The sequence below is a fragment of the Ostrea edulis genome, chromosome 1, assembly GCF_947568905.1.
Source record: "Ostrea edulis chromosome 1, xbOstEdul1.1, whole genome shotgun sequence".
In the NCBI taxonomy this organism is placed as follows: domain Eukaryota; kingdom Metazoa; phylum Mollusca; class Bivalvia; order Ostreida; family Ostreidae; genus Ostrea; species Ostrea edulis.
The window spans coordinates 76,781,393-76,796,275 of record NC_079164.1 but is presented as its reverse complement, the minus strand read 5'-3'; the positions used below and the strand labels follow the sequence as shown (position 1 = coordinate 76,796,275).

General features: G+C 37.3%; 1 protein-coding gene and 1 long non-coding RNA gene across 5 annotated transcripts; one reads left to right on the top strand and one right to left on the bottom strand.

Annotated features, from left to right (window-relative positions):
* Positions 1-4,478: 4,478 nt before the first annotated feature.
* Positions 4,479-14,504, bottom strand: LOC125680735 (uncharacterized protein K02A2.6-like). 4 transcript variants are annotated; one of them, XM_048920496.2, is made up of 4 exons: positions 14,247-14,504; positions 14,067-14,085; positions 9,778-9,900; positions 4,479-9,554 (listed from the first exon to the last, which is right to left on the bottom strand). In XM_048920496.2, exon 4 carries the CDS (start codon positions 8,882-8,884, stop codon positions 4,811-4,813), a length of 4,074 nt encoding a protein of 1,357 aa, XP_048776453.1. In that variant the 5' UTR covers positions 8,885-9,554; positions 9,778-9,900; positions 14,067-14,085; positions 14,247-14,504; the 3' UTR covers positions 4,479-4,810. The 4 variants fall into 4 exon arrangements, with proteins under 4 accessions (XP_048776453.1, XP_056016950.1, XP_056016942.1 ...); XM_056160975.1 differs by having other exon boundaries at positions 4,479-9,900; positions 14,233-14,504; XM_056160967.1 differs by having other exon boundaries at positions 4,479-9,900.
* On the top strand, positions 9,721-11,422 carry LOC125680919 (uncharacterized). Its single transcript, XR_007372102.2, has 3 exons — positions 9,721-9,937; positions 10,879-10,947; positions 11,166-11,422. It is a non-coding gene; the product is annotated as an uncharacterized LOC125680919 (long non-coding RNA).
* Positions 14,505-14,883: the final 379 nt, after the last annotated feature.

Below are 14,883 nucleotides of genomic sequence, written 5' to 3'. Positions count from 1 at the left end.
GACGTAGATGTCATGGATTTCACAATTTAGGTACAGTAGAGCTTCATTGACATCATTACCATGCATTTAATTTTTCTCAAACATTTATGAGAGTGGAGAGGACGGTTTTCTAAAATGGAAAACGGAAATATTCATATCTAGTGATCAGTCATCCAAAAATTGCTGTGTTAAACACCACTCTGATTCTACGCACAGGCACTCTGAAGTTGAAATTAAAAAATATACTAGAGTTTCTCATTGACAATATCTTCGTGGTCTTTGTTGATCAGGTTTTCCAACACTTTGTTTGAATTTCCATGGGCACGAATTGTGCTATTTGTTAGCTGACCTGTTCTTATATTCATATGAAGCAGAATTTGATATAAAAAACAACAACTTCTAAGTGAGAAGAAAAAAGCTCTTGCTGTGGCCTTCAGTTCGACATTTAGATATATCGACGACGTTTTGTTTACTATCAATAATAACTTTCATTTGTACATGTATGTTGATTCGATATATCCCTGTGAGCTCGAAATAAAAGACACCACAGAGTCGTCCACTTCTGCTTCATACTTAGATATTTTATTGAAAGTAGACATTAACGGCAAACTGACAACTCAACTTTATGTCAAACGGGATGATGTCAGCTTCTATATCGTCAGCTTCCCATATTTATGTAGCAATATTCCATTATCACCTGTATATGGTGTTTATATCTCTCAACTAATTCGATACGCAAAAGCTTGTTCTGCGTATGATCAGTTTTTAAATCGAGGCAAGCTACTGACAAACAAGTTGATGGTACAGGGGTTTCAACAGTCTTGATTGAATACAGCATTTCGCAAATTCTATGGTCATTATAACGATCTAGTTCGTCAATACAACCTATCATTTGGTCAAATGCTGTCTGACGTGTTTCATACCGATTGTTAGGCCGTTCTTGGCTCACTAATTTTGACTACGGATAACTCCGTTTATCTAATCAGAATATAGGGCTCACGGCGGGTGTGACCGGTCGACAGTGGATGCGTACTCCTCCTAGGCACCTTTTCCCACCTCTGGTGTGTCCAGGGGTCCGTGTTTGCCCATCAGTCGCTATATAAAAGTTGGGCTCATTAGACCATTACGCAATTCACTATAAATAAAACATCCAATGAAATCACTGCTTCTTGTTATGGTGTACATGGATACAAATGACGCGATCTCATACTGCTATATTGATAAACACGCGCAATTGTAATATTTACACCACTGAATACGTTTATTTATAGTAGATAAAGTTTGGAAACCTTTTTGCAGACATTATTGCTTAAACGATTGAAATAGCCATTACTGTAGGTATCAATACACGTGTACTTATTTGAATCTCTCGCTTCGCGTTGTTATAAATAGAACCGCATTCTCAATTGTTCCCACTCTTTTGTGGAAACAATCAGAGCGAGCCCAACTTTTTGATAGTCACTGATGTCAAGGGTTTGTGCGAGGTAACGAATCAATAACCCTTAAGTTGTGAAGATGGTGTTTGCCCAACTATCTATTTTGTATTGCTTATAGGAGTTATGAGATTGATCACTTGTTCGTTATCTTCACCTTTCATTTAATGCATTTTCACTAGAGAGCCATATTGACTCAACCTTAAATCCCTAACCCAGAGGTGATTATTTTCATAACCTAGGTAGAGTTTCATGGACATCATAACCATGCATTTAGTTTTTCCTCACACATATCTGAGAGTAAAGAAGATTTTTCTAAGATTTAATACATTTTCACTAGAGAGTCATAATAGACCCACCCTAGGGCCTAAACCAGGGGACCATGAGTTTCACAATTTAGGTTGATATTTTTATGGGCATCATAACCATGCATTTAGTTTTTCTCACACATGCCTGAGAGGGAATATGAATTTCTACGATTTAATATATCTTTAGCATATAGCCATACTGATCACACCCATGACCAAGGGGCCATGGATATCACAATTTTGGTAAATGACTTCATGGACATCATCACCATGCATTTGGTCCTCCCCCACGTGTGGGATTAGAGAAGAACTTTTTTTTTCAGTTTTGGCCCCACCCATGAGGCCCTGGGGGAGCTAAGATAATAAATTTCACAATTTCCATTTCTCTTATCCTAAAGAATCTTCGCACCGAAATGGTAACAATGGCTTTTGTAGTTTTGAAGAAGTTAAAAATGTAAAATTGTTAACGGACGATACACAACGCACACCTGCGGATGAAGACCAATAGCAGTGGGTCACCAGAATGACTCGGGTGATCTAAAAACAAAAACGCGGACATACTATCATTCAAACAACAGACTGACAGTTCACGTCACTGAACGTGCGAGATTTTCACACGATGGTTACCGTATTACTTATCGATTGACCGTTTGATTTCAATGAAATGAACACTGTTTTGCGTATCAAACACAGCACCCGACAATATCGATGGAGACACTGACCAATCGGATTAAATTGTTGTTTACGAGAATTTTACTACAGCATTCTGTCGCAATCAACAAAATGTGGTCCGTCAATGATACAAGAAGTTTTGTATTCATTACAATAATTTACATAAGGCTATCGTTTCTTGACCAGAAGATAGGTAAATCAACTGAAAATGTATAAAACAATGCATTATTCTTAAAGTCTGCACAGTTACAGAAACATAATGCAGCCACCATCAACAACAGCAACAATAGCAGCAACAACAATTCATTTCAGAATTCAGAATGTTTGGGTTTCTGAGCTGTGGAGTTCCGGTTACCACGGAGTATTCAGTATTGCACCATCTACCTGTAACTGTGCAGAATTCTGGACATTAATAATAAGGTATTTTACACATTTTCAGTTGATGTTCCCCATCTCCCGTTCAAGAAACGATAGACGTATGTAAATCAAATTTTGGTAATGAATTTAAAACTTCGAATGATACTTCTTGTATTCTAGATTTTACTACAGTTTAATCATTGACGGACCACGTGTTGTTATTAACGTCAGAATGTTATAGTAATTCTCGTAAACACTCATTCAATCCGATTTGTCAGTAATATCGGTGGTATTTTCGGGTGCTGTGTATGATATGCAAAAGTTATTCATTTCATTAAAATCAAACAGCCATTCAATGGGTTATACGGTAACTATTGTATGAAAATCTCACACGCTCAGTGAAGCGAATGGTCAAGCTGTTGTTGGAATGATACCACATGTATCGCAAACGTATCAATCATAGAAGGGCGGACATTAGATTTGCTATGGTCTCTGTGTTGTTTTCATTACTTCATCATTTCATCCAAATGTTACTGTGTTTCAGAAATCTAAATATCTGCTCTCTACCATACTCAAATGTCAAACATAGATGTTTGGCATTATTAAAAAGTATTACAGAGAACACTGATCATTGAACATGGAAACTTGAGCAAGTCTAGGCGGACATATTCAGTTAATACGGTTTTTTCATATATAAAGTACTACAATGTTCACATAATAGTCACTTTTATGTATCAAGCTTTTCGTTAAAACTTAATGTTATTGTTTAGTTTAAATTTTGTAGACTGCGGGCTTATGATAGAAATGCAAATTTTCTAAATGGCCCAATTTTGCTGCCTGAACCTCTAGAAGTGGAATGGCCTTCAAATGGGTTTCAGCAACTTCAGCCACAACACAAAGAATACCTCCCTTGTATCTGTATTGAGCAGATAGATATGTACTTTGTGCACAGACTTGCAGGTTTGTGTACATTCCTTCATAATCAATTAAATTTTCACATGACACTTGTAAATATTTGTATCACAGGCACTTGATGTCCAAAGAAACCAATACCAAAATGCCTCTTCCATTTTGTATGGGGTTAAGTTGTATTGATATCATGTTAACTTGCTTAGGGGTGAGATCAAAAGTTCAATGTCTGATAAAAAACTAAATTTACGTAGTTTTGAATTTCACCAAGACCCCATCCCCCACCCCATTAAAACTAAATATGATTATTGTTGAAACTAATCGATTAACAAGTAAAATCAGTGCAAACCCTTTCTACTGTTTATTCCTTAAATGAAAGTGTACATTAAAACTTTTAAATGCTCATTAAAATGTAATATAATTATATGGCTAGCCAGTTGTCTTTTTTCTTGTCCAACTAAAGTGTAATCGATGTCGGATGACAGAAACTTATGGATGACATAAACTTACAGGAGTTTTCGCCCGCCCCCGCCCCCCTAACTATGTGAATTTAGATTTTGATTTGACATTGATCTTTTGATTTCGCCCCTTACATGACACTGATGGTTTTCTTCTGGTCGAGTTCTCTATGAGGTATCTCTAGATCAACATTCTTTAATCTGTTTCTTCACACTTCAAATGTCGAAATGCTTTTTTTTTTGCACAATAACATTTCCATGTCAAAATTAATTAGTCTGATTTATTATATAAACAAATAGGCGATAGACAAAGTACTGGAGATGTGAGGGCTGTAAAGTAGTACAGTATAACAGAATGCGTCTTGTCTCTACATCAGTTTATTTCAGAATGCCGAGTACATGTTATTAAAGAGTATGCAAACACGTGGTTATCAGTGTGTGCGGTAAACAGGGATTATCTCAGAGTTTGATATATACAATGCATATACGTTACATCCCCCTTCTTTAATTATTCTTATTTTACATTATAAGAGAGTGAAAAAATACTGCAAAATTAACAAAGTGTTATGAATTAAATTAATAATTCAGAGTTATGATAAAAATAAGAACTATCTTTTGTCTCTAAAATATCGGGATATATATTTACACTATATATATATATTTGAGGATTATTATGCCTCATCACTTTATATAATCACTTATACATTTTGAAGTCCTCGTATCGTTTCGGCAATTTAATTTCTCTGGTAGATCTCCTGGTTGAAGTCAGAGCATAATTGGTCTTATCTGCTGACGGTGGTTTATGATTTTCAATTGTAGTCTTATCTGCTGATGGTGGTGTGTTTTCGGCTGTGCTAACGGTCTTATCTGTCACTACCTCGTTATTTTCGACAAATGGCTCATTTGTGCAACGCAAATGTTTTCTGTTTCGTCGATAGAGGCGACCATCCTCCGTGATCACTTGATACGAGCGGATGTTTACTTTTTCGTTGACCTTTGCCTTCGTCCAATTTTTTTCATGTCCAAAAGGTCGAATTCTCACGGTTTCCCCACTTTTAATCTCTGGTAGGTCTTTCGCTGTGCGATTGTAGTAAAATGCTGATCTATGTTTCCGTTCTCTCAATCGCTCTTTGACATTTGGGGTTAGGGCTGGTTTCAAAAGTTCGGTTTTGATTGGTAGCAGAGTTCTTGTACGGCGTGCCATTAGTCGTTGAACTGCAGAAGTTCCAATATTTTCAGAGGGAGTATTTCTCCAATCTAATAGAGCGAGGAAAGGATCGCTTTTATCTAATTGGCATTTCTTCATTAGGTTTTTTGCAATTCTAACTGCATTTTCAACTTTCCCATTAGATTTTGGGTACAATGGCGATGACGTAGTATGCTTGAACTCATAGTTCTCTGAGAAATAAGCAAATTCCTTGCTATTGTAAGGCGGGCCGTTGTCTGAAATCAAAATTTCAGGAATTCCGTGTCTGGCCATTTGTGCCTTGAGTTTGGTGATGACTTCCTTTGATTTTTTATCATGTAGACGATCAATTTCAAAAAAATCGGAATAGTAATCAACAGTGATGAGATATTGTTTGTCATCAAATTGAAAGAGGTCAGTTCCAATTTTCTGCCATGGTCTATCGGGAATTTCATGCGAAATGAGAGTTTCTTTGCCTTGCTCACCCTGTATGGTAGCGCAGACTGGACATTCCTTGATAAAAGATTCGATATCTTTCATCATGTTTGGCCAATATAGTGATTCTTTGGTTCTACGGTAACATCCTTGAATACCAATGTGGCTGGAGTGTACCTTTTGAAGAATTTCACCTTTCAATGTAGGTGGAATAACAATGCGGTCTCCTTTGAAAATTAAACCATCCTGTGAAGTCAATTCGTCTCTGAATGTGTAGAAGATCTGTATATCGGGTGTCAGTTCATCTCGCTCCGGCCAACCATCTTTGATTGTTTTGTACAGCTTTTGCATTGTTTCATCACGCGAGTTTGCAGATTTGATTTTCTTTAGAGTTTCGGACGAGATGGTGACGTATTCACTCATTGTAACGGACTCTGCATCTTTTTCAGATTTTGCACGGTCGGTAATGGCGAGTACTCTGTCTTCAGAATCATTTCTTTGTATCTGTACAGTTGGCAGATAGGCTCGACTCAGTGTATCAGCAAGATACATTTCAAGACCTCGTTTGTATGTGATCTCGTAATCAAACTTCTGAAGACGCAAGAGCATTCGTTGAAGACGTTTAGGAGCGGAAACTAAACTTTTCTTGCTGATGATTTCTAGTGGTTTGTGGTCTGATTCCACTTTTACTTTCCGTCCAAGTGTGTAATGCTCAAAGCGTTCCATGGCAAAGAGAACAGCGAGTAGTTCCTTTTCAATCTGTGCGTAGTTGACTTCGGTAGGCGTTAATGCACGGGATGCATATGCAACGGGTTGCTCATTTTGTATGAGACAGGCTCCTAGTCCGCGTTCAGATGCGTCACACTGTACCGTCGTCGGTAGGTTAGGATCAAAGAAACGAAGTATAGGACTCGTAGATAGTAGTTTTTTCAATTCGTCAAATGTTTTGCCATGTACAGCATTGTCCCACACAAATTCCGATTCTGCTTTTAGTAGGTCTCTGAGGGGTGCTGTTATCTCCGAGAGATTTGGCGCGAATTTCTGGACAAAATTTACCATTCCTAGTAAACGTTGTATGTCTGCTTTGCATTTAGGTCTTGGCATTTCAGTGATTGCCTTGATTTTTAAGGGGTCAACTTTGAGTCCATCGCTTGAGATAATGTGTCCTAAATATGACACGGATCGCAATTTTAGTTTCATTTTGTCTTTGTTGATTTTTATCCCTTTCTCCCTGCATCTCTCTAGCAAGGTAGATAATTTTTTGTCGTGATCACGTATGGCCTCGTCATCCGAGTTTCCACAACCGTATACGACTATGTCGTCATGAATCGCTTTGATTCCATGTATACCAGATAGAGCTTCATCCATTCTCCGCTGGAATTCTTCGCTTGCTGGTTTAATACCGAATGGCATGCGGAGCCATCGATATCTACCCCAAGGGGTTCCGAATGTTGTGAGAAAACTACTCTCATCATCGAGAGTAATATGCCAAAAGCCATCCTTGCAGTCTACTACAGAAAAAATTCTGGCTTGGCTTAGTTCTGGCAAAATATCATCTATAGTTGGTGTTGCATAGTGATTTCTCTTTAGCGCTTTGTTCAGAGGTTTGGGATCTATACACAGACGCATTTTCCCACTGGGCTTCCGTACAGCCACCAATGACGATATCCAGTCAGTCGGTTCTGTTACTGGAGCCAAAACGCCTAAATCTGACAGTCTGTCGATTTCAGATTTTAACGGTGCCTTCATTGCAATCGGGACTTTTCTTGTTGGTAGTTTTACTGGCGTAACTGATTTGTCAACATCGAGGTGTAATTTTCCATCCAGTTTACCCAGGCCATTAAATACGTCACTGTATTTTTCAATGATGAAGTTGCTTTGGGAGGCTGACTCAATGGCTGCTATGTTTTCTGTGTTGACAGTTATCATTTTCATTCCTTGTACAGCCTTTGCTCCGAGAATAGGATTAAGATTTCCTTCGACCACAACAATTTCTATGTTGTATTTTTTATTGTTTTTGGGGTTGCGGACGCTTATTCGCCGTTTTCCAAGGGGTTGGCATTCCGACTTGTTAAACATTACCAGAGTCATGTCTGCCTTTTGTAACATCCTGAGATAGGGGTCATTACAGACTTCTTTGTAAATTTTCTCGGGTAGAACGTTTACGGTTGATCCGCAATCCAATTGGAATTTCACTGTATCATTTCCAATTTCGATTTCTGCAAAAATCTTTTTCTCAATGGCATTAACATTTTCGATCATGAGGATGAATTCCTCGTCACTGGATTCCTGGTTGACTTGTTTTACATGTTCCCGTTTTGATTTCGGCTTTGTCTGCAGACATTTTGATGAAAAATGATTCATTTTATTGCACTTCCTGCATGTTTTTCCCCATGCTGGACACAATTCCTTACGGAAGAGGTGCTCTTTACCGCAATATAAACATTCCTTTTGAACTTTTGTTTCTGGGACTTGTTTGAAATCTTTTCTGTGCGCTTGTGTTGTTCTCAGCGGTTTAGTTTTTCGCATGGTTTTGAATTTGACAGCGTGAACTTCCTCCATGGTTTTAAGTTGCGATGTTGACTTTTCGTTTGCTCTGCATATGTCAACGCATTTTCTTAGGTCCAGTTTTGCTTCTTGCAGTAGCTTTTTGCGTGTTCCATTGTCACGGATTCCAAGTACAATTCTGTCTCGGATCATATCGTTTTCTAGAGCATCAAATTTGCAGGTTTTCGCTAGAGATCTGAGAATTGCCACATAAGTGTCAATGTTTTCATTGATTTCTTGGTCTCGTTTGTAGAAAGTGTACCTTTCATAAGTTTCATTGGTCTGTCCAATGCAGAAGGATTCAAATTTTTCTAGAACTTTGTCTATGTCTTTTTTGTCATCTTCAGAGTCAAACTGAAGACCATCAAAAATATCCAGAGCGTCAGCTCCGATGCAAGTAAGAAAGGTAGCAGTTCTCACCTCCTTGTCTTTTTCCTTGAGAGTAGACGCTGTTTCATAATTGCTCCAAATCCGCTTGAACTTTTTCCAGTTCGTGCACAGGTTTCCTTTAAGATCCAGTTTTCCAGGTATTGGAATGTTTGGATTCACAAAGACAGGAATAGAGGGAGCAGTAGCAGCATTATCTTCGTGATTGCTCATGGTGACAAATATCCAGAGATACACATACAGAAGTTTCACTTAGTACTTTTACTTCTGACACCATGTAAAGTAGTACAGTATAACAGAATGCGTCTTGTCTCTACATCAGTTTATTTCAGAATGCCGAGTACATGTTATTAAAGAGTATGCAAACACGTGGTTATCAGTGTGTGCGGTAAACAGGGATTATCTCAGAGTTTGATATATACAATGCATATACGTTACAAGGGCTATTGAGAAAGGCAAAGCACTCCTTGAGAGTGACAGAATTCTTGCAGCATCTTTTGTGAGACATTACCAGGCACCATTTTTTACTGGCATTGTTGGTGCAGCCATGAAACACGGGTATGGACAATATGATATGCTATAAACTGTTTAAATATTACGAATCTTGTTTAAAATGAACTTTCACTGTTTAACAGCCAAATCAACAAATACTTAGTACAAATGTCAACAGGTTTAATTATATTCACTAGCCTATTTACAATACTATAGAATATTTTAGGAAATTCTTTTTCATTTCTTGTTTGATAAGTCTGAGGGAGTTCCCCACATTTCTTTCAAATGTCAACACAACTTTGAAATATTCATCTCAACAATATTCCAAGCTTAGGCAAATGTTGATCCTTGTCATAGGACAAACACAGTTGATTAAAGAAACCCAATTCAACTGTAAATAACAACAATAAAAATCATCATAAACTTTCTCTTTTAGATATTTAAATATCTGTAAAATGGCTGAAATATTGCTAAAACGACGTAAAACCTCAATCAATTTAAATATTTGTCCTGCAACATTGTACTAATTTTGATCTTTTTTCTTTTGTTTTTGTTAGGTCACATACAACTTCAAACTGTAGATAGATGACACAGGTGATATTTTAAATTCTCACTGTGAATGTCCAGCAGGCAGAGGGCCCCATGGGACCTGTAAACATTTAGCTGCAGTATTGCTGATGTTACATCATTTTGCTGCAGGCAAAGGGCTGTGTATTAGGAGATCCTGTACTGAAAATCTACAAACATTCCATAAGCCAAAATATTCATTTACAGGTATAAACGTCTTCCAATTAATTAATCATGATTAATAAGCAATTATATCCCATCCAACGAGTTGTGGTATAATGATTATGACCCGTTCGTCAATCCTGTTCTTGTCATAAACTTGCATAACAGAATTTCATGTAACTTTGTAAGTCAACGTCGACATACCCTATAGATGTGTATATCAACAGGAAATTCTTATTTGATTTTTGTCTTTTTGAACATAGAACTTTGGCCAAAATGTACTTTTTTGTGCAACTTGTGTGATACTGGTTTAAGATGTACATCATGAATTTAAATGACAAAGAGAAGCTGTTCGGAAATGTTTTTGACATTGCACCTATGTGTGTTACACAGATATGACAATTATTAATCGATTATGTATATCCAATTATTAACTATATTCAATTATGATTTTCTCTCTGATTGCCCATTACTAATGCATAACATTGTCATTCATTATGTGAAGCATTGTCAAACAATGTTGAACATAGGGTATGTGAGCTTGCTCACTTTTTCTTTCATTAGATAAGGAGGTAACTGGTTGGTTAGACCATATTCATGACAGTATTTGTACATTTACATATTGTAAGTACGCATTCATACAAGTGCTGCATACATACTATTTTAGCATCTCCAATCAAGACAGAAGACCTTCCAAGAAAAAGAAATTAAATGATGATATTTTTTTATTACCCCCGGCCGCAACATCTGAGAAATAATCAAGGATATCCCGACAGAGTCAGGAATATGGTTATCAACTATTGTTCACACACTTCTGAGAATTTAACCTACAGATATTTAATTGAGAAGGCAGATTGTTTGAAATTCTCCCAGCAATAAGAATAATTTATGATTAAAAATCAAAATCTATTTGTTAACTCATACCTGTAGAGTTTATCATATTGTGCAATCACATTTTACATTTTTATTTCGTGTTAATATTTTAGACTGCTGCACATGACCACGATTACCTGAAAAAACCATTCACAGAATACTGGGTAGAGAAGGCAATTCAGGTATTAACATTGTCTTTGAAATATTGCTTCCTTTGTTAGCATTATATTTACAAGTACATTGACAAAATCATTTATGTAAAGAAAACAAGGTTGGTCTAGACAAAATATATGCATATATAAATTTAATCAGCTTTTTAGAGATGGGGTACATGCAAGGAAATCCACCTTCTTTGGGGTTGGGTATGTATATGTTTTGAAATCATCCCTTTGTTATTTAGGTAACTATGACAGGAGCTTCAGCGATTGAAAAGAGACCTAGAGGGCAGTCTTCGTCCCAAGAATGGTTCAACGAGAGATCTTGGCGTATCACTGCATCAAGATATGGCGACATTTGTTTGGCTACAGAGAGGAGAGACAAGGTGAAACTTTGCCAATCCCTACATCAGCCTTCAGCAGCTTCATTTAGATCAGAGGCACTTGTACATGGGAAGACCTACGAGAGTCGAGCATTAAAAAACTTTGAGAAAAAAACCAATTTGAGAGTCAGCAGGTGTTGCTTGTTTGTATGTAAAAATCGACCATATTTGGGAGCCTCTCCGGATGGAGTGATAGATGATGGTACAATTGTTGAAGTGAAGTTCCCTTTCACAGGCCGCAGAGAAAAAATTCATCTAGGAAAACATTTCCCTTTCTTGACTGTTGATCCTGAATCCAATGAAATTGTATTGAAAATGAATTCAAAGCATTACTTTCAGATTCAAGGTCAGTTGTACATCTCCCAAAGAGAACTTTGTTACTTTATTGTATACACATTCAAAGACTTGTTCATACAAAAGATAAGGATTGATAAAGAGTATTGTGAAAATTCTAAATTGGATCACTTCTATTCATGCATCTCTTTTGTAACAGAGAAGTTAATTGTTAAAAGTTTCATAAGTGTTAGAAATAACTGATTTTCAGGAGTAAGTAAATGACAGTTATACATGAGTTCATACACTGCAGGCTCTAACACGTTAAAAAATAGCTGAAAGTGTTCATAACTGTTGAAACCAGTGTAATACTGAACCATTTTACTAATTATTCTGAAAATGTTCAATAGAAAATGTGCCCAAAATCTGCATGGAACACTGAACCTCTTTATGAATTGGTTCTTTGTATTCAGGGGCTTGTTGCTCTGTGTTGTCAACAGAAATGTCTTCTGTAGAAAATTCAACCTCATGTTGGATATCAAATGTATCATCCAATGTTGCATCAATCACAGATGATGTGCTTGGTATTTGCCAAATTTCCCCCAACCTCTGCCTTTTAGAACGTGGAGTCTCGTCACATTGTTCCTCACCATTTCCTTTGTTGAAGTTAAATATGGATGGAATGGCACAGGGCTTCAGCAAACACCTCTCACCTAACATTCAGTTTGTGATGCAGTGGAATTCAAACTAACTACACGCAACATTTGTCATGTAATCTTATTTAATTGTCCATTTTGATTCAAACAGTATTTTATCATGATAATTCATAATAGGATTGGGCAGCAGGCACTGCCTATACAAGTCCTCTCCGTGTTGTCCATTTTTAGGTCACCTGAATTCATTCAGGTGACCTATTGCTATCTGTTTTTGTCCGTCGTCGTTCGTCGTGCGTTAACATTTGAACATTTTCAGCTTCTTCTCTGAAACCCCTGAACCAATTTCAACCAATTTTGGCATATTGCATTTGTGGGTGGAGGGGAACAAAAATTGTGAAATTCGTGGTCCCTGCCCCCCTGGGGCCTGAGGGGTGGGGCAAAAACCATCAAAATGAGTGTAATTTTAAAAAATCTTCTTCTTTACTCCTGGACATCAAGAAGCCAAACTGTGGGCATAATTATAATGAGCGTTGAGCCCTCTACCAAAGTTGTGAAATTCATGGCCCCTGGGGCAGAGGTTCTTGTGTTAGGGTGGGGCTCTATTGGTCATATAATGAAAATGTAGAAATTCTTTGAAAATCTTCTTCTCTGTCTCTGGGTATTAAGTAGACAAACTAATAGCATGGTAATGATGAGCAAGGATGCCTCTTTATACCCCCCGCAACAAGTTGTGGGGGGGGGGGGGTATACTGGAATCGGGTTGTCCGTCTGTCCGTCCGTCCGTCTGTAGACGCAATGGTTTCCGGGCTCTAAAGCATTATCCTTTCCACCTACCGTCACCATATCATATATAAGGACTACCCATGGGATGAAGATGATCCCTATCAATTTTGGGGTCAAAAGGTCAAAGGTCACGCGCACTGGACATTGAAGTAGCAATATGGTTTCCGGGCTCTAAAGCGTTATCCTTTCCACCTACAGTCACCATATCATACATATGGACTACCCATGGGATGAAGATGTTCCCTATCGATTTTGGGGTCAAAAGGTCAAACGTCATGCGCACTGGACATCAAAGTAGCAACAATCAGGAAAGAGGTAGTTTATACCTATTACCAACACCCTTTGGGAGATTTGGGGTAAGCGGGGGTTATTCTTAGTGAGCATTGCTCACAGTACCTCTTGTTAAAAATTGTGAAATTCATGGCCCCTGGATCAGGGGTTCTGGTGCTAGGGTGGGGCTCTATAAGTCATATAGTGAAAATGCATTATTTCTTTGAAAATCTTCTTCTCTGTCCTTGGGTATTAAGTAGACAAACCAATAGCATGGTTATGATGAGCAAGGATGCCTCTTTCAAAATTGTGAAATTCATGGCCCCTGGGTCAGGGGTTCTGGTATTAGGGTGGGGCCCTATTGATCATATAGTGAAAATGCATTTTATTTCTTTGAAAATCTTCTCCTCTACTGCTGGGTATTAAGTAGACAAACTAATAGTATGATAATGATGATCAAGGATGCTTCTTTCAAAACTGAAATTTATGGCCCCTGGGTCAGGGGTTCTGGTGCAAAGGCGGGGCTGACCACATAGCTATTCAATGTTTCTTCCATCCAAAAGTAAAATTCTTATATTTAAACACAGACCTAATTCAAACATTGGAAGGTTGTTACATGATACTCAGGTGACCTATAAGGCCCCTGGGCCTCTTGTTAGACATAATATCACATAACATGTACTATCAATTCATAATCATCTACAATGACACAAATGCTTCATTTATAACTGAAAACTACATACTAACTCCATGTAGTACGATTAATTAAATATTTACTCACTATACTGAAAATTCTGTCTCTGAAATGTAAGATAAGAAACCACAATGCAACACGAACTTCAAAATCAATAACAATTAAATTTTAAAACAAGTTTTAAACCAATTAAAAAAGAAAACAATAATTCAAATGTTTATAAATACAAAGATTATTAATAAATCAATTTTACTGCATTGCACTGACTGTATGTACCCGACTCCGTGACTCGGTAGTCGGACTTCTGGAAATGGTAGTGGTAAACTACATCTTCTTTCCCGGGACACCATAGCTGTTTCGTCTTTAGGATCCTCTCGTTTTATAGCTACACGTCACTTTAATTGTAATGCAGCATCTTTTGGGAATCTGTGGCCATTAGATCGCACACAACCAGGCACACAACAATATCTAACCATCGCAGATAAAGTTGATCAACATAAGAGAGAAAGTGAAAGTAACGCTCTAAAACGCACGCGTGACTTGATCAAGCGTCTTTCGTATATAGCAACATAGTAAAATTCAGAACCGGAAAAGGTGATCGGCGAACCCTAATAAGAAAATAAATGATCTTTGGAAAAGAAAGTAAAATAAAATGAAATGAAAATAAGATAATGCGTAAATAGATTTAAAATCTACATAATGCATGTACAATGTGGAACACAAATAGTTAGATAAAAAAAACCTCTTATAGATGAATAGGGAAAATAGATGATAAAAAGGTAAAGATAACGAACAATGGTTTATTGATGATAAATAAAAATAAATGAATATAAATCAATAGATAAAATTTCCAGGTGGTTAATTTGAAACACAAGAGAAATCATATATTTCCAGAAAACGCCGA

What these genes read in the sequence shown, in the direction of transcription:
- LOC125680735 (XM_056160975.1), bottom strand. Translation starts at nt 8,884, where the DNA reads ATGAGCAATCACGAAGATAATGCTGCTACTGCTCCCTCTATTCCTGTC.